The sequence below is a fragment of the Anomaloglossus baeobatrachus genome, chromosome 9 (genome assembly GCF_048569485.1).
Source record: "Anomaloglossus baeobatrachus isolate aAnoBae1 chromosome 9, aAnoBae1.hap1, whole genome shotgun sequence".
NCBI lineage: Eukaryota > Metazoa > Chordata > Amphibia > Anura > Aromobatidae > Anomaloglossus > Anomaloglossus baeobatrachus.
The window spans coordinates 106,186,241-106,205,996 of NC_134361.1; the positions used below are offsets into that span (position 1 = coordinate 106,186,241).

Here is a 19,756-nt window from a genome sequence, read left to right on the forward strand (position 1 = left end):
CCGTTGGCGGCACCTGAGCTAGAAGCACTAAAAGAGTACATTGATGAAAGTCTAGCCAAGGGATTTATTCGCCCGTCTACCTCACCAGCAGGGGCACCCATCTTTTTCGTGAAAAAGAAAGAGGGGACTCTGAGACCCTGTATTGACTACCGGGAACTGAATAAAATAACCATCCGGAACCGGTATCCGTTACCGTTGATTCCTGAGCTATTGGAGAGGGTCCAACAGGCAAAAATATTCACTAAATTGGATCTCCGTGGGGCATATAATCTACTTCGCATACGTCCTGGAGACGAGTGGAAGACCGCGTTCCGATGTCGGTATGGACATTTTGAGTACCTAGTGATGCCTTTTGGACTTTGTAACGCTCCCGCGGCTTTCCAACATCTAGTTAACGATATTTTTAGGGATATAATGGACCAATTCATGGTGATTTATCTGGACGATATCCTAATCTTTTCTGATTCCCTACAGGAACACCAGGAGCACGTCAAGACCGTACTTACCCGGCTGAGGGAAAACCACCTGTACATTAAGCTGGAGAAATGCGAATTCCATTGCTCACAAATACAATTCTTAGGTTATGTCATCTCTCCTCAGGGACTGAACATGGAGTCTGGCAAGATACAAGCAATTCTAGACTGGCCGGAACCGGGAAACATCAAAGAGGTACAACGCTTTGTCGGTTTTGCCAACTTTTACCGACGCTTTATCCGTAACTTTTCAGAGATCGTTCGTCCCATCACTCTGTTAACCAAGAAAGGACAGAAGTTTGTGTGGTCCACCCAGGCCCAGGAAGCTTTCCATCGTCTCAAGGTTTGTTTTACCTCAGCGCCAATATTAGTACATCCGAATCCCGCACTTCCCTTTATCGTGGAAGTCGACGCTTCCGACTATGCATTAGGGGCCATCCTTTCTCAAAGGACTGGGGACAAGAGTCTCTTGCATCCGTGTGCTTTCTTTTCCCGCCGGTTGTCCCCTGCAGAAAGGAACTATGACATTGCGGACAAGGAATTGTTGGCGATTATTTCAGCTTTTAAGGAATGGAGACACCACTTACAGGGAGCCGCGCAGCAAGTGATAGTACTCACAGATCATCGTAATCTGGAATTTCTTAAGTCTGCCAGGTGCCTGTCTCCACGGCAAGCCCGTTGGAGCCTATTCCTTAGCCAGTTCAATTTTATCGTTACCTACCGTCCAGGTTCACGTAATGGGAAAGCCGATGCCTTGTCCCGAATCCACGCCGTGGACTCCGTGCCTGGAACCCCGTCTCAGACCGTGTTATCGGATGCCAATTTCGTTGGAGTAATCCAGGACCAGGACTTGTGGAAGGACATCAAGCTGGCCTATGATGGTGACGTATTTCTTGCTGCCCCCCCGAATGATGTAACTCTTGTTCTTCGGAATGGTGTGTGGTTGAGAGAGCGACGCATTTATGTCCCGGAGGCCGTAAGACTTCGGGTTCTCAAGTTAGTCCATGACTCCGTGTTGGCTGGTCATAGGGGGGTACAGAAGACGCAGGAATTTCTGAGCCGTTTTTTCTGGTGGCCTACCAGTTTAAAGGATGTAAAGGACTATGTCCACTCATGTGTGGTTTGTGCCCGGTGCAAGGTCCCTCGTGTGGCTCCTACGGGACTCCTCCAACCGTTACCCGTGCCATCTCGCCCTTGGGGGTCTATATCAATGGATTTTATTGTGGAGTTGCCGGTCTCAGGCGGTCACAATACCATTTTAGTGGTGGTGGATCGGTTGACAAAAGCTGCTCACTTTATTCCGTGTACCGGTCTTCCCTCAGCCGCAGAGACAGTGGATTTGGTTATCCAGAACGTATTCCGATTGCATGGGGTACCAGACGAGATCATCTCTGACCGGGGCGTGCAGTTCACGTCTAGGTTCTGGAAGGGGTTTTGTACGGCACTCCAGATTGATGTCTGTTTGTCTTCTGCATACCATCCTCAGACAAATGGGCAAACCGAACGGACTAATCAAACCCTGGAACAATACCTTCGATGTTATGTCAGCCATCTGCAGGACGATTGGTTGAAGATGCTTCCGTTGGCGGAGTTCTCGTATAACAACACTCAGAGCAGCTCCACTAAGGTAACGCCCTTTTTTGCTAACTTGGGTTACCATCCGAATGTTTTGCCTAGGTCACCCGTTGCGGTTTCGGTGCCAGCGGTGGAGGACCGATTGACAGAGCTACGACAAAATCTGGAGATTCTAAAGGACACTGTGGCTACGGCTCAGGAGCGTTACAAGAGGTCGGCAGACACTCACCGGAAACCGGCACCCATGTATAAGGTAGGGGACTCTGTATGGTTATCCACCAAAAACCTGAGATTGGGTGTTCCTTCGCAGAAGCTGGGACAAAAATTCATCAGTCCGTTTAAGATCACCGGGATCGTGAGCCCTGTGGCCTGTCGGCTGCGGTTACCGCACCATCTGAAGGTACACCCGGTCTTTCATGTTTCTCTCCTCAAACCCGTTTCTCCTAATACGTTTCATGGTCGTGTCGTGCCTCCTCCTCCGCCTGTGATGGTCGACGGCGAGGAGCAGTTCGTGGTTGAGGGCATTATTGACTCCCGGCTCCATCGTCGTCGGCTTCAATATCTGGTACGTTGGCAGGGGTACGCCCCCGAGGACGATTCCTGGGAACCGGTGGGTAACATTCGGGCACCCCGGAAGATTGCTCAGTTTCATCGACGGTACCCGGACAAGCCAGGCCCTGATCCGTCCTGAGGCCGTTTCTGGGGGGGGGAGTAATGTCAGGTTTCCGGGTTTTCCAGTTCTCTTTTGACAAAAGCTTGCCCTCGGTTAACATGGAGTTTACTGTTCTGTTGCCCTACTTCCTGTCCAGCTGCTTAAAAGGCCGCCTCTAAGCCTAGTCCAGTGCCTGAGTATACTGCTTGCTGTGTGCTCCTGCCTTGCTGCTTCTAATTCCTGATTGCCTTTGGATCCTCCTGAAAGACTACCGACCGACTCTGGACCATACCCGGTTTCTTCAAGCTGTGCCCGGACTCCGTCTGCCGTCTGTGGTCAGCACTTCTGCCCGGTTCCTTCCGGTTTGTAACCACTCTGGACTATCATCCCGTACGGACACTTCTGGACTTTACCACTTGCCCCTTGTGTCCCGGCTGCTGCGCATTTAGGCCTTCCGGGGTGATTGCCGGACAGTCCCTGTATAGGGGTTCGCTCTGGTGGTCTCCCTGGGGGAGTCCGGTGCGTGGCCCCGGGAATTCCCTTCGCTCCGTTTCGGGAAAGTATTTCCTGTAATTGTTCTGCTGTGTTTGTTCCGTTCTGTACCTACCGTGGTTACATATTATAAACATCTTGTACCAAGAACTCGTCTCTGGTTGTCATTGCCCTAACGCTATCGAAATCCTCAGAACATACAATAGTATTACACCCAGTCAGTAATAAAAAAATAGACGACAAACACATTTTTATTTGAAAAAACACTCCCCAAAACATTCCCTCTTTAACCAATTTTTTAGAATGAAAAACAAATCCAGGTCTGGTGTAATCCAAGGGGTTGCCATGACGATCCACACTGTCCCTGTCAATGAAGAGCAGGATGTTCCCCATTGGCTGGGAGAGCAGTGCAGTGACCTGAGCTAACATCAATGGGTCAGCCCAGGTCACTGCAGGGGGATGACAAGTGCTGCTGTCAGCGAGGTACATTACCTGCACTGATCTCCTGCACACTGACTGCACCTGTCACTGAGTTCAATGACCGGCGCCTTCACACCAAGTATCGCGAGAGGCCCGTGACGTCACCGCTAGTCAGTCTCGGGTCGGAAGCGAGAGAAGGTGATGTGACAAGCGGCGGCCATGGAGGACAGTGACAGCGCTGAGGTCGGGATGGCGGGACTTCATCACCGCAGGTAAGCCGAGCGGGACCATGTGTGTGTTTGTGTGTGTGTGTGTGTGTGTGTGTGTGTGTACTTGTGTACAATACATGCCGCGGGCAGGAGGGTTCGGAGCGAGCTGAGCGGGGAAGTGTGGGCTTCCTGCACGTAACTAGGATAAACATCGGGTTACTAACCAAAGCACTTTGCTTGGATACCCGATGTTTATCTTGGTTACCAGCTTCTGGCAGGCTGCCAGCGATGGCTCCTGCACACTGTAGCTGTAAAAAGCCCTGCTTTTTGCTGCTAGAACCGTTCTCGAACGTATCTAGAACTATCGAGCTTTTGCAAAAAGCTCGAGTTCTAGTTCGATCTCGAACAGCCCCCAAAATCACTCGAGCTTAGAACTTGAGAACCTCGAACCGCGAACCGCGCTCAACTCTAATGCTGACATTGCTTCTCTTCCTATTATATTGGATCCACTGCTGGCCATGCTGTCCTTGTTTCCAGGGTGACTCGACTGCTTTTTGTATATGTATCTCCAGTTTGCAAACTTCTTGAGATGTGACAAAACTCATCACAAATGAATACTAAGCTAAAAGAATCCATTGAAATAACTAAAAAATATTCAAACGAACCTGATTTCGTGAATAAAGAAAAGAAGTTGCATGATAGTCTGGAACGGTTTCAATACCACCTAAAAGAACAGAAGCATAAACAATATAATAGGGACATCCTTGATTTCAAGGATAACAGAGCATATCAGGTCATTAATAACCAACCAGTGACTGATATCCCTGTAACAGTCCCTTCCTCGGATACCGAGACCCCGGATACCGAGGGGTTTAGGAGACCTAAGAGAAATAAAAATAAAGGGAGAGGAAGGGGTAGGGGAGGTTATAGATCAGGAGAGAGAGCTGATTTTGCCTCCCCCCCCCGTCCATTTGAACCCCATTTTCTCAGGAACCGTCAATACCACACGGGCAAATTACATCAAATATACAGGTGATCAATCTCTCTGAGAGAGAACTAAACTCAATTGAAATTGGACTCTTAAAGAGAGGACATTCATTTGTCCCGACCTCAAATTTTGACCTTTTTGAATCTGTCAAGGACCTCAACTTGTTTTTGAGGAAATTGAGGTGGAGAAAACATTTCCGAAGACAAGACGCCAGGATCTGCCAAGATTTGGATATTCCAACTGACTTACTCCCTGACATTAGATTACTGAATAGTCTGGAGTTGGAAAATCCAAATCTACGAGGCCAGGGTCCTTTTACAACCCTCAGGAATAAAATCTCTAATACCCCGCCTGTACTGGGGGATTTGTCAGCAAAAGATATCTTTGAGGAGTTGGTGACAAATGATCTCAGAAAATTGGCTGTGACCAACGTGTTTGCCAGGTTTAATTTGAGTAAAATGGACATCCAGGCCCTTAAGGGGCTGGAGAATGATGACCATATTGTCATAAAACCCTCAGATAAGAGTGGCAATGTGGTCGTCATGGATACCGCCTGGTACGTTGATCTGTGTCTGGCCCTGCTGGGTGATCGAGATGGATATGAGGTCCTCCCTAGAAACCCCACTAAAATGTATTTTGAGGAACTAAAAGTTATAATTGATGAAGGATTGACATTGGGAGTCATTGACAAATCTGAATATGACTTTCAATATCAAAAGAACCCGGTTATGGCAACCTTCTATTGCCTCCCAAAAGTGCATAAGGGTCTACACCCCCTAAAGGGAAGACCCATTGTCTCAGGAATCAATAGCCTCACACAAAATTGTAGGATATATTTGGACCAGATTTTAAGACCCTTTGTGATGGCATTACAGTCCCATATCCAGGATACACCGGATCTCCTACGTAAATTGGAGGGTATAACCCTCCAACCTGGTGCTATGCTTGGGAGCATTGATGTCGAGGCACTATACTCCTCCATACCACATGACAAAGGAATGGAGGCTGTGAAATATTTTCTTTCCACAAGAGGTGTTCAATATCGACAGCATAATGACTTTGTTCTGAAACTCCTGAATTTTTGTCTCACCAGAAATGTCTTCCTCTTTGACAGCCGTTTCTACCACCTGCTCAGGGGCACGGTGATGTGGAGCCTATGTGCTCCCTCGTATGCTAATTTGCTAGGTTGATGGGAAGAGACGAGGATTTTCATACATGAGACAGAGGAGGTGACACAACACTTTGAAATATGGGCTTGCTATATAGATGATATCCTGGTGGTCTGGAATGGCCCCAGGGAGCAGTTATCTGACTATATAGCGAGCCTTGATAACAACAATATTGGATTAAGATTTACCTCAGCATTTGAAGAGGGAGGGGCTTTACCCTTTCTTGACATCCTGTTATGTAGGGATGCTGAAGGAGATCTTCAGACCTCTACATATCAAAAACATACAACATCAAATTCTCTACTCCAATGGGATAGTTGCCACCCTAGACATTTGAAGAGGGGGATCCCAAGTTGTATTGAGTACAATTGAATACAAGTTCAGTTGTATTGAATAGAATGAGGGATGATTGCCTCTCACCCCGGGGACGGTGTGACTGACTGAAATCGTTCCTTTCTGCCTGTGTGCTCGCTTTGTGGGTGGACTAGGAGGAGTTTGATCTGTTTCTCCCCCTCCCTCTACATCCGCATGTTCGGAGCGTGGTTACTAAGGGAACACACGCTAGGCATCTTGAGAAGATGAGTTTTACTTCCCTCGCCAGATGTCCGGGTATTGGAGAGCGTGGTTCCATTTGGAACGCACGCTTCTCCATGCTGTGACAGAGGAGGAGTTATCTCCTTCTCTTCCGCATCTTCTGATCCGGTGAGCAATTCACTTGATTGTGTGCACGATATATGTAACAGCACACGAGGAGAATGTTATCTCCTCCCTCTGAACTTCCGGATGTGGGGGGCGTGACTCCACATGGAACGCACGCTATGCAATCCAGGAAGCTAAAGAACATGTGGATGCTGCGATCTGAATTATGGCACCATAACGCACAGCTCTGATGGAATTAATACCAGGTGAGTTTAAACCTACCTGATTTGATCAGATGTGTAGCTAATATGTTTAAAAGACCCCAATTTAGTTGTGCCGGGCTCTCTAGCACTATCGGTATATGATAGCTGGCAGCAAGGACCTTACCTATATCAAGCACTATGTCCCCTGAGGAGTCACTGATGACGAGACGCATCGGGACACAGTTAGAGTCATGTTAGGGGTCCAGCTTGATACATTAGCTGTGGACCATCCTTGTTAGGACAGGAGATTGGGGTAGCAGGTTGTTGCTATTTTTGTTCTCCAGGAGCTAATATGGACAGATAGAACTGGATTGGTACTTTGGATCCAGAACTCCGATAGAGACCCTACACACCCTGACATAGAAGGACGCGGTGAGATTATTCCTTGTCCTTATGCTATATGTTTTTCTCCTATGTCTGACCACTGTCAGCATCCCATTGAGTGAACATATAGTTATTTGGGTTTAATTGTTTGTTTTGCTGAGTTTTTCTAATAGGACCACTGTCCGTTGCTCTTTAGTAAAATCACGCGTTTTTTTGTTCTGTCTATTGTGTTTTTCTCTTGTGTTTTTTGTATGACATTTAGTGGCCATCATAGTGACCTTCTCTGGTTGGTACTCTATATGTTGGGCGGTTTACAATTAACTGAACCCAGCCACATAGATTGTTTACTTTGGTGGCTTAGTGAGTTGTTTATAATACGTGAAGGAAAAAACATTGTTTTTTTCTTTTTTAATATTTATATTAATAAAGCATGAGATTTTAGGCTATGTGCCCACGTAGCGTATTTTCATGCAGTTACGCTGCGATCTGCACCGCAGCATAACTGCATGCGTCCTGCGTCCCTAGCACAATCTATGAAGATTGTGCCTTAACCAAGCCCACGTGGCGTATTAGAGCGCAGCGCTTCGGCTACTGCCGAAGTGCTGCGTTCTAAGAAGTGACATGTCACTTCTTTTGTGCGCTTTGCATCTAGCCCCCGCTCTGTCTATGGGAGGGGCTGCATGCAGAGCGCATGAAATCGGCTTTTCACTATGCAGTGTTTCTGCAGCGATTTGAAGCGCACGTGTGCTGTTCAAATCGCTGCAGAAATTTCTGCAGGGACAGAACGCAACATGGGCACATAGCCTTAATATACTTTCTATACAAAACTTATCTGCACAATTAAATGTCTAGAATTAGTGTATTTTTATAAGATTTTTTTTCTGGTAAGCAAATTAAATCTCCCTGCCAAAACAGGATAACGTAACAACAAATGTCAAGTAGGCACACAACATGGCCGGGAATTGAAATGTGGCCACAGCTGATAGTACAGTTGTGGGAAGTACGGATTGCTAAATTGGACTAGCGAAACACCTTTGTGAAATAGGTTTTTAATTTTTCTTCTCTTATTTTAAACACTATTCTCCCCTCCTAACAAAAACCAAAACCATGAGTACTACAATAGAAAGTAACATAAAAAAACCCATATTACTAATTAGGTACATTTCCAGAAAGACAAAAACTACTATTGTTATTTTTGACTAGGAAATCAGGTATGCCAAAAAATAAAATGTGCACTACTTTTCAAGATGTGACAAGAAAAAGAGTCAATACATGCCCCAAAATTAACCACCTACAACATGGCAATGTAATAGTGTGGTATTGTATGTACGCATGTAAAATTGGACTAGTAAAACAAGTGTGCCAAAATGTTTAACATTTTTGTAACTTGCACACATTGAAAGGTAGACACTTACTTTTAAAGGGGTTTTCCCCACGAACAAAGTTCATGATAATTAATAGATCTTAGAATAATAATAATTTCCACAATTGCATGTGTTTGAAAAAAATGTCCCTGTGGTGAGATAATCTTATATATGTGCCCCTACTGTGTACTGTGTAATGGTCGTGTCTGACTGTACAGGGACATGGTCTGATCATACAACATCTCCTGAGCAGCGGAGAAGGTGAAAGAGCACACAGATATTACAGCAGGGAATCATAAATAATTCTTTCTTTGCGGTAAAATAAGTTTTAAATAAACAGGCAGGGAAAAGTTTTACCTCACAAAAAGAATCATCTATGATCTCGTTCTGTAATGTCTGTATACTCTTACTTCCTCCTTTGCCCAGGAGATGTGGAATGATCAGACCATGTCCCTGTACGGTCAGACATACACAACACATAGCAGTGACACATATACAAGATTATCTCAGCACAGGAACATTTTTTTAACATTTGAAATGATTATTATTTCAAGATCTGTTGATTAGAATCAACATTGAAATTAACTTTTTTTTTGAGAAACCCCTTTAAACGTCTGAAATGTTGGGAATTTTCCCTTTTTCTTTTATAGAAAAAAAAATCACTGCAAAAGATGTTGATTATGACTAGTCAGTAGAGATGAGCGAGCCTCTGAAGGCTCGAGTTCGGTTCGTCGAACGGAGGCTCCGTTTGAGTTCGGTTTGACGAACCTCTCGAGCCCCATTGAAACCAATGGCAGGCATACACAAACACATAAAAACACATTATAAATGTACACATACAGTTAATAAACATTGCCATAACACTTACAGGTCCCTGTGACGCGTCCTGCACTCTGTCTCCCGCCGCTTTTCCTTCCGATAATCGCTGCGTCCTCCTGGTAACCAGCACTGATGATAGGACCTTCCTTGATGTCAAAAAAGCATGTGACCAGTCACGTGTCTATTATCTCATTGGCTACAGACTGGTCACATGGCTAGACGTCATTGCTAGGTCCTGTCATTGCAACTCTCCGGTACGTGGTGATTGTTCCAGCATCTCCGTGTACCAACGAAATGCTCTGGTACATGGTCGCCTTCCCCGTTCCGCTTCCCCGTTCCGTTATTCACCGGCTGCCACAGCCGGTCAATAACAGAGATCACCGTTGCTGTAGCAACCCGCCTGTCAGCGGTGACATCACCCCTTACAGCCTGCAGACTCTGCTCACTCACTGAGTGAATAGACTGCACAGGGAGCAGCAGCGTCTTCCTCCCAAGCACTGCTGTCTGATGTAGCAGTGCTGCATGGGTTGAAGGAGAAAGAAGACAGAAAACCATGGATCGTGGAGGGCTGATAGGGAGTAATAAACATGGAGTCCCTAAGTGTGTCTGTGTATTTCTATTAAAGTATTTTTTCTCTGTGTGGTGTTTTTTTTTTAACCCTTTTTTGGAGATTCTTAATAACCAGGTCAAACTTGCCTGACATTAAGAATCTCTGACTTAATACTAGCTAGTAAAACAAAGCTAGTATTAACTTATTATTACCCAGCAAGCCACACATCACCAGGGCACCTGGAAGAGCCAGATGATGGCACTCCTATGAAAGCGCCATTTTCTGGGGCGGCTGTGGAGTGCAATTCGCAGCAGAAGGGCCCAGAAAGTTTGGGCTAACCTGCACTGCGGATTCCAATCCCCAGCTGCCTAGTTGTACCTGGCTTTACCTGGCTGTAGTTCTGCAGCTGCTGTCTGTTCTCCTGCATACACTAGTGAATGGAGCATGCTGAGCCTTGTCGTTCTGCAGCTGCTGTCTGCGCTCCTCCATACAGACAGCAGCTGCAGAATTACAAGGCTCAGCATACTCCATCCAGGACTGTATGCAGGAGTTTTTTGCCCCCCCAAAAAATTACGTGGGCTTTGCCATGTTTTTGTATGCTAGCCAGGTACAGCAGGCAGCCACGGGCTGCCCCCAACCCCCAGCTGCCTATTTGTACCCGGCTGGGAAACAAAAATATAGGAAAGCCCTTTTTTTTTTAATTATTGAGAGAGAGAGACCTGAAGTTGCTCATAGATGATGTCCGGCTATTCCCCTCTGTGCATAATTAAAATAATAATATTTTATAATGAATTATGAATAATAATTCATTTAAAATTGAAAATAAAAAAAATCTTTACCGACACAGCCGGGACTTGAAGTCGTGAAGTTATGCTTCTTAGGCGACCACTCTATCCACTCAGCCACTGGCTCCAGTGAGGAACATAGGCAGATTTTGTTATCTTGAGGTCTGCAAAGCAGACTGAAGTCAGAGGTGACAGCGCGATTCTCTTAATGTGCTACGTGGAGAGGACACAAAGAACTCGTCATCTGTAGCAGAGCTGACAGTGTCGTGTGGATTACTTCGGACCTAGAGGGGTATTTGCGGATTTTAATAAAATGGTGAAAGAGGATGTTTTTTTGTCTTTTGTTCCAAATAAAGGATTTTTCGCTGTGTGTGTTTCTTTACTTTCACTTTCAGGTTGATCATGGAAGGTGTCTCGTAGAGGCGCTTGTCATGATTAACCTCTTATTACCCCGATTGCCACCGCACCAGGGCAATTCGGGATGAGCTGGGTGGAGTCCCGGGACTGTCGAATCTAATGGATGTGGCAATTCCGGGCGGCTGCTGGGTGATATTGTTAGGGTGGTGGGCTCCCCATGATGTGGCGCTCCCCATCCTGACAATACCAGCCTCCAGCTGTGTGGCCTTATCCTGGCTGGTATCAAATATGGGGGGAACCGCATTTTTTTTTTTTTATTATTTATTTATTTATTTTACTGCACGATATAGACCCGCCCGTCGGCGGCTGTGATTGGTTGCAGTGAGACAGCTGTCACTCATCGTGGGAGCGTGTATGACTGCAACCAATCATGGCCACTGGTGGGCGGGGAAAGCACGAAATAACTAATTGAATAATGAAGCGGCAGCCATTTTCAAAAGAGGAAAAGATGCCACAGATTTGTGGCAGCCGTGCAGCAAGACGCCCGTGATTGGTGAGTAGGAAAGAGAGAGGGATTGTGCTGGGGATGCAGGACGCATGCAGACAGCAACGTGTGCACATAGCCTTACTGTGAAAAGCCACGGTGTTTGGTGCTCGAACCATTCTCGAACGTAACTCGAACTGCCGAACTTTTAGCAAAAAGCTCGAGTTTGTCGAATGTCTCGAACACCCCCCAAAATCATTCGAACATGAAATTGGCGAACCTCGAACATCGCTCATCTCTACTTGTCAGTCTCAGAAAAAAGGAAAACAAAACAAATGTGCAGTAGCATATGTTGGTATATGTATCCTTTGTTATATGTATTATTACTATTTACTCACTTACTGCAGGGTATAGGCTCATTTTGGGTTTTTTGGTTTTTTTTTTCACAAAACAGAAAGCACACATGCACTTTTTCAGACGAGCCTACTTTTCCAGGATTTTTCTTCAGGATATAAAATATGACTAAGTGTAAGGTGCCTTAGGCTTCTCTCACATCTGTGTATAAATATGATGAATGCAATCTGATAAAGAATGCCCTCACACCAATGAAAGTCATGATGAATACAGATGGCACTCACTACAAACTTGCTTTTCTCTTTTTTCTTACTTATTCCATTTTCAAGATATAAATATAATACAGTGACGTGTTTTGGTCAAATGTCTCAGACCTTTCTCAAACCATGTATATCATATACCAATGAAAGTCAATGAGCCAGTGCTGATTTATGAAGTTTTCTTCAGTTGTATTTGGCCTGAGAAAAAAAATCGCAGCACGCTGTGTATGATCACGTAAAATGGCCGAGACTCACCAATACATGTGAATGGGTGTAAGAAAAAAAAGTATGTCAGATAGATGGATCATGTGCATGTCCTTTGATTGTTATGGATAAGGATACATTACCATTCAGTAGCACAGAACACTGTAAATGGTACTGTAAATGATTGTAGAATAATAGCTGCTGAGAAAAAAAATGCATTGCAAATACGGATGCTCGTCGAGAAAAAAAAATCGCACACTCGCATGTAAAACGTATTTCACTTGTCCAACTTTTCTGAATGATCGCAATGATTTTTTTATACCAAGATGTGAAAGAATCCATAAACTGACAAACTATTTTTGATACTTTCAAGAAGGAAAAATATTGTAATTAAAAATTCAAACACAGTAGGCATTGTGCTGTATTGGACTATATCACGGCTCAATCAGCTCACAGACACAGATTTTATAGCTCCTTCACCCATCCTATTTCTGTCTTGCTCTATCACTTGAATCACAGACTCTGTCATGGTTCTGATTTGCATTGCATTTCTTGTGCTGTTATGTTCTGTTATGCTCTCTTGCAGAGCCAGTGTTCACATGTTTCTCTGCACAGAGCTTTTTGCCTTGATGCTCTGCTGTCTTGCAGTCCTGTGGAAGAGCTGCTTCCCCGCAACGGGTCCTACGTTGGTGCTGAGAGGGGCTTGCTCACATGCTCCACATTCTGGGTGATTGCTCTGCTTTATCAGGGAGTGTGCTCGACCGGAATGATACCAGTCATATTTCCTGTTCTGCAATAAGGCTTGGCTCATGATGTGTCTTGTTATCTGATCTTGGCTACTCAAACTTGGATTGTTATTGATTCTACTCTGCCTGTGTGACGCGCTGGACTAGCCAGGTAGTCACAGTTAGACCCCCTGCACAAACACCAGCCCCTAATAAGGTGACAGCAGCCAACCTACAAAACCCTTGTCACCTCCCTCAGGGTTTGATGTTCACACCAGGGAGCGGAGCCAGGTGGTTGGCCACACCCTCCGAGGAGTACACAGGCCCTGAGGTAGGAAAAACAGATTAGATTAGTTTTGACAGTGAAGTGGAGTGGAGTTCAAGTGCAGACCTGTGACCAGGTCTGCCACAGTCTAACACCAGGTGCGGGAGGAGCTCGAACCACCCACCGACGAGCACAGACCCGAGCGGCTCGGCAGCCGGCCGAGCCCCGGGGCGGTACACATCGACTCTTCTGGCGTCACGAACAGGATTGAACTCATCCACTTACCGGTGGAAGTGCACCTTGAAGCAGGAGTCAGCGGTGACCTATTGAAAAATTTCAGAATTCGCCATCTTGTCACTATCCCTTGGCGCGAAGTTTCCCGCCAGACCCGTCTTCCCCGCGAAAAGAGCGCGAGACTTGAAGCCCCGCCCCCTGGGAACAGAGCAGTGCAGAAGTTTGTGCGGCTAAAAAGTGAAGCTGAGCGGAAAGAAAGCAGAGTGCCCCGAAAAGACCAAGGGGGAACGGATGGAGGATGTCTGCTCCTGAACCCGACGCCGGATCCACACTAACCGCAGGAGTGGTGGCGCTCACAGCAACTGCCGCCAGCGAAGAGGAGGCTGCAGCCCCCGTTACGGATGAAGGAGCGGTGGGCCCTGAAGTGCCGGTGGTGACTCCCCGTGCGGCAGCTGGCAGTGACCCGCCTGCCGCAGGAAGGATGTCAGCTCCGGCAGTCCACCTGGCCGCGATGGGAGCCGTGCCCGGTTCGGAGGCTCCCCAGACCGCCAGCTCAGAGTCGGAGGCAGTGGATAGCAGCAGCTCAGTGGATGACACGGAGTCCGTTTCCGGAGATGAGACCCCGCTCGTCGTCGGCTTCTTTGGAAACACGATGATGGCGATTTGCAGGTACTGTCGGAAGCTAGGGCACTTCGCAGGCATGTGCCCTGAGAACGACTGTCCTTAAGGAGCCGCACCGCGAGTTAACCCCTTCAGTTCCAAAGTTTTAAAGTTGAATATTTTAAAGTTTTAAAGGAGTGAGGACAGTTCCCGTTCCAGAGCCCGGCTCCCCGTACCCGCACTGCAGGCAGTGGAAGATGGGGTCTTTCTGGACAGTGTCACCGTGAGTGAATGTGGCATTGGGGACCCGTGCTGCCCTGTGGTGGACTGAGGGAAAGTGGCTGGAGGAGGCTGCGCTGGCAGCAAAGTTCTGTTTGTAAATAAATCCCTGACCACCCTTCAGATCCCACAGCCTCCAGAGAGGCAGACTGGAGGAAGGACCTGCGGCAGAGGAGGCCGAGGTCCCATCACCAATGCAACCGGTGACAACAGTCCGGGTCAGGGGTCCCCTGGATGTGGGGCCTCTGAGAAACTGCTGGGTAAGGAACTTTTTACCCGGCCCGTTTGAGCAACACCTGGGCCCGTTCCTGTTCCTGGACTGGGGAAAAAAGGGGTGCTGCCTGTTTCCTAGAGGCAGCATCAAGGCTAGGTTTGTTTGGGTGGGTGACTGAAGGACTTGGTCCCGTTCCCGTTAAATAAAAATGTTTTTATTTTGCAACGTTTAAAAATGTGCCTCCCGCAACGGATGATTGACCAATATGCTTGAATTGTACAAAGTTTAGTATACTTGTATTTGTGTTTTTTCCGTTTTATCTTTCAGCAACAAAAATAAACTGGTGGTGGTCGGGCAGCCCGTGGACGGTCTGCATTAGACCAAGGGGGAATGTGACACCCTGAACTAGCCAGGTAGTCACAGGTAGACCCCCTGCACAAACACCAGCCCCTAATAAGGTGACAGCAGCCAACCTACAAAACCCTTGTCACCTCCTTCAGGGTTTGATGTTCACACCAGGGGGCGGAGCCAGGCGGTTGACCACGCCCTCCGAGGAGTACACAGGCCCTGAGGCAGGAAAAACAGATTAGATTAGTTTTGACAGTGAAGTGGAGTGGAGTTCAAGTGCAGACCTGTGACCAGGTCTGCCACAGTCTAACACCAGGTGTCTGGGTTGGAGCCCAGTCACCTCTGGCAAGGAGGAAGACGGTGATTGCCACCTGCAGGTGCTGGGAAGATGGCTGGTGGAACCGTAAGGTACCGGGACAGGGTAGTGGCCCGCCGGAACCGAACCGGGGAGCCAACTGGAAACCGGAGTACCAGGAGGGGTACTCAGACCACTGGACCACGTCAAATTCACTGATTGAGGTCTGGATCTTAGGTCCTTTCCTGTCCCAAGACCCGAAAGACGGCAACAGCCCACCGAGGGGGATAGAAAACCACCGCACAGGCACAGAGATCCCACGGGCCAGCGCCTGCGGGCAAACGGGTTCCCCGACACACATCAAGCCGGGGAGCGGACTACTGTTGCTGAAGCATAGGCAGTCAAGTTCTACAAAGAGGTGCAGGAGAAAGGCGGGAACCACCAACCTGAGAAAGGGGCAAAGCATAGCCAGCTGCGGGCACCGACCACCATCCTTTTTGGTTTACCAGAGACTCCAGTGTATCTGTCATAGCGAGTACAACAGTGCCCTCGGGCTGTGCACTGCACCACACCATCTTGCCCGCACCTCACAACCACCGGGCCCCGGTAGCATCACCCCCTGCCCACGGAGGGGTCAACACCAGGCTGCATAACACCATCCCCAGGAGCCTAGTTAACGGCAGCGGTGGTGTCCACATTCACCACAACCCATGGGTGGCGTCACAAACGTACACCTTTAAACTCCATGGCCTCGGCCAGGAACCTTCCCCACCGAAATCCCTACACGTAGCCCTTTCAGAGCGACGTGACCCCCGGGTTCAGGAGGAGCTCGAGCCACCGACGAGCACAGACCCGAGCGGCCCGGCAGCCAGCCGAGCCCCGGGGTGGTACACCTGCCCCCTGGACCTTGTCATTAACTTCTGGCTTCTGAGCTCGGACCTCCTCTTGACCATGTCACTGCTGGCTCCTTGCATCCTATATGTACTCTCCTGGTATCCAGACCCTCGGTCTGTATCTTGACCTCGTTTCTACCTGCTCCCTGTGTCCTCTTGTTTACTGATCCGGCTTGTCTGACTTTCTCTCTGCTCTTTCAGTATACTAGTGCTTCCAGTGCCATCTAGTTAGTAATTCTATACTACACCACATAGTGTCTAGCTTCCGATCCAGCGCCACCTATTGAGTAGTATCACACTACTCCGTTGAGGCAAGCATTACACTATCACTCCCATTTTCTATTTTCTTCAGCACTGCAGTAGTACACCCCGCTCTGTTTAAGGTGAATGCACATATGATTGTCAGCTGGATTCACCATAAAAAAACACTAAAAACATGCCAAACAGAAAGCACATAAAGAAAGCAATGTCAAAATTACTTGTTTTGCATTATTTATAACTTTTTTATTTGTAACTTTTATTAACTGTTTCAGGCTTTGAAATCTGTGAAGCAGCTTAAAGAAATAACTATTCCACTTCTGTTGTTATATGTTGTTTATGTTATTTAAGGAATTTTTAAAAAAATGCAATTGTTCAAATTAATAAAAATTGATTTGAATTCAATTCACAGTAGATCAATTTGATAATCTTTAATACTGGATGACTTAAGTCCTGAGAATTAGTGTTGCTCATCTTAGTGTTATCAAAATTATTGAGTATGTATTATATTGCAATTTACGGAATTACGTTTTTTTTTTGTTTTTTTTTTAACCAACACTATTTTACAGTCGCTTTGTACTTTTTGTAGTAATATACATATCTATGTATGTAACAGTGACATTCTCTTTTCACCATAGTGCTGCCCTTATCTAATATGGCTCTATGAGCCTTTGGTAATGTCTATGTATGTCAGACATGGAGTAGAGACTCAGGAATATGGATAACTGTGACTCAGATCAGCTACTGTGCACGTGCAATAAACACTGCTGACAGGGACCACTTCAATGATTAGAGATAAAATCTGATCTCACAGTCATGCTTGGTCAGAACTCACTGGCATCCATCCGGCCAAGCTTTAGTTTGAAATATAACACATGTGGCTTTAATAAGGCAATTATGGAGACGCTCTTTATACCTACAAGTAAATACACATTTAGTAATAGATTGATGAGTTTTTCACCTTTATTTGCTCACAAAAAGTATTACACTTTACATTCACTGCATATTTGATTACTTATATTAAAGGGATTGTTCACTACTAGGACAACCCCTTCTGATACCACGCATTTGCCCCAGGTGAAATAGTAAAGCCTATACTCACCTCCTATTCCAGTGTGGCTGCACTCACTTCCTGTTGTATAACTAATTTGGCATGAAGGCGGGGAGAAAGAAGCCGGCGGAGATTGGACGGGGGGGCTCAAATGACATCATAACCCCACATGAGCCCCACTGGAATGGTGTCGGTACAGGAGGTGAGTATAGGCATTTTAATTTTAGCTGGGGTAAACATGTGGCATCATAAGGGGTTGAGCTAGTAGTGGACAACCCCTTTAATTAATAAATTATGGTATTTGACATATTCCCCATTTATATAGCCACCACACCATTGCTGCAAAATCACGTTTGACATGGTTATGTAATCAACACTATTTTAGGCCTCTTTTACACGTTTGTGCCTTTAACGCACATGTGTGACAATTCGTGAGGCAGGTCAGTATGTTTGTCCATATGTCCATGTGTACGTTATACGTGTGCTCCTCCTGTGCCATCCGTGTGAAATCCAGATAGCACATTGACAGCATGAGCTGGTATACTTACCTGTCTCCGGCGCTGCTGTTACTTACGGGTCAGTAGAGTGAATATGCATGAGGTATAATGAGCGAAACCTGGAAATAAGAGCAGCGCCAGAGACAGGCAAGTATAAAAATTCTTTTTTTTTTAAGGGATAGGTGTTGTTTCCAGTACATGTCACACTGATGTCACACGGATCACATCGGTGTGCAATCCGTGTGACATCTGTGCTGTTGGCAGAAAATGAACATGTCGCCTTGTGGAGCACACGGACAGGCATGTGCTCAACATGGACGTGTGAGCAAACCCATTGAATTTAATGGGTCTACGTGTGTCCGTGTCTCGTTACGTGTGACAACAGACACCACACATACTGGAAACACGAGGCCTTAATCATGTTGCAATTTGAAGTCCTGCATTTTTATTTTTTTTTTGCATTTTTCCTAAAGTCTCTCTGCTCCATTTTAGGAGACCGGAACTTCAAATTGCATGTGAAAGTTAAGGGTGCTTTACACTCTGCAACATCGCTAGCGATTGCTAGCGATGTCACGTGCGATAGCACCCGTCCCCGTTGTTCGTGCGATATGTGGTGATCGCTGCCATAGCGAGTAATATTGCTACCGCAGCGTCACACGCACATACCTGCTCTGCGACGTCGCCGTTACTGCCGAACAATCCCTCCTTCAAGGGGGAGGTGCGTTCGGCGTCACAGCGGCCTTACAAAATGGCCGCCTAATAGAAGAGGAGGGGCGAAGATGAGCGGCCGGAACATGCCGCCCACCTCCTTCCTTCCTCATTGCCGGTGGACGCAGGTAAGGAGATGTTCGTCGTTCCTGCGGTGTCACACATAGTGATGTGTGCTGCCGCAGGAACGACGAAGAACCAGCGGAATGCACTACTAACGATATTATGAAAAGGAGCGACGTGTCAACGATCAACGATTTTTTACGTTATTGCAATTGTTGATTGTCGCTCCTAGGTGTCACACACTGCGATGTCGCTAACGACGCCGGATATGCGTCACTAACGACGTGACCCCGACAATATATCACTAGCAATGTCGCAGCGTGTAAAGCACCCTTTAGTCCTTTATGTTTTTCCAGCGGGACCAAGTTATACTTCTGTAAGAAAAAAATAGGATCATCATTAATGTATTTTTTTTATCAGAAATGTATAAGAAACCTATAGGCTAAAGGTTCTTCAGTGTTTTAATACATTATGTATTTTAATAAATGCACATTTACAACATGAGCAATATGATGGAATATTACTGGCAATTCTGTTTTATAATCTCTGGAGATCATTAATAGGATCATTGACTAGTTAAATATAAAAAGCCACTGGCACAGGTGATGGAGTGTTCTCCTTGTGAAAATTTATGTCATTTAAAAAGACTGTAACTCATTTATATAGCATGGCAGAAAAAATGTTTTGTCATCTTTACAAGATCCGAGAGTGAAATATATTCCAGTGACAACAGTTACTACAGTCTTATTCCGAGTATTGGTCAAGATGGTTTTGTATATAAAGTTCTTTGCTCTCAGATTTTTGTTTCATCTGCTTTCCTTCCTGACTTCAACAAAAAAAATTTATTTATTTATTTATTTTTAAATGTGTAAAAACATATCTGTGAAAATTAAAAGATAATGGTAAACAATTTGGCTATTTTGGTAAACAACATTTTCATATTAA

The 19,756-nt window shown here is 46.2% G+C and overlaps 1 protein-coding gene across 1 annotated transcript in view; it reads left to right on the forward strand.

Annotated features, from left to right (window-relative positions):
• Positions 1-19,756, forward strand: part of LOC142251834 (uncharacterized) — a 132,392-nt gene that overhangs the window by 20,083 nt on the left and 92,553 nt on the right. The window contains exons 2-3 of the mRNA XM_075324881.1: positions 89-1,305; positions 4,854-5,715. Coding sequence (XP_075180996.1) covers positions 89-1,305; positions 4,854-5,715 — 2,079 coding nt within the window. The remainder of the gene's footprint in view (positions 1-88; positions 1,306-4,853; positions 5,716-19,756) is intronic.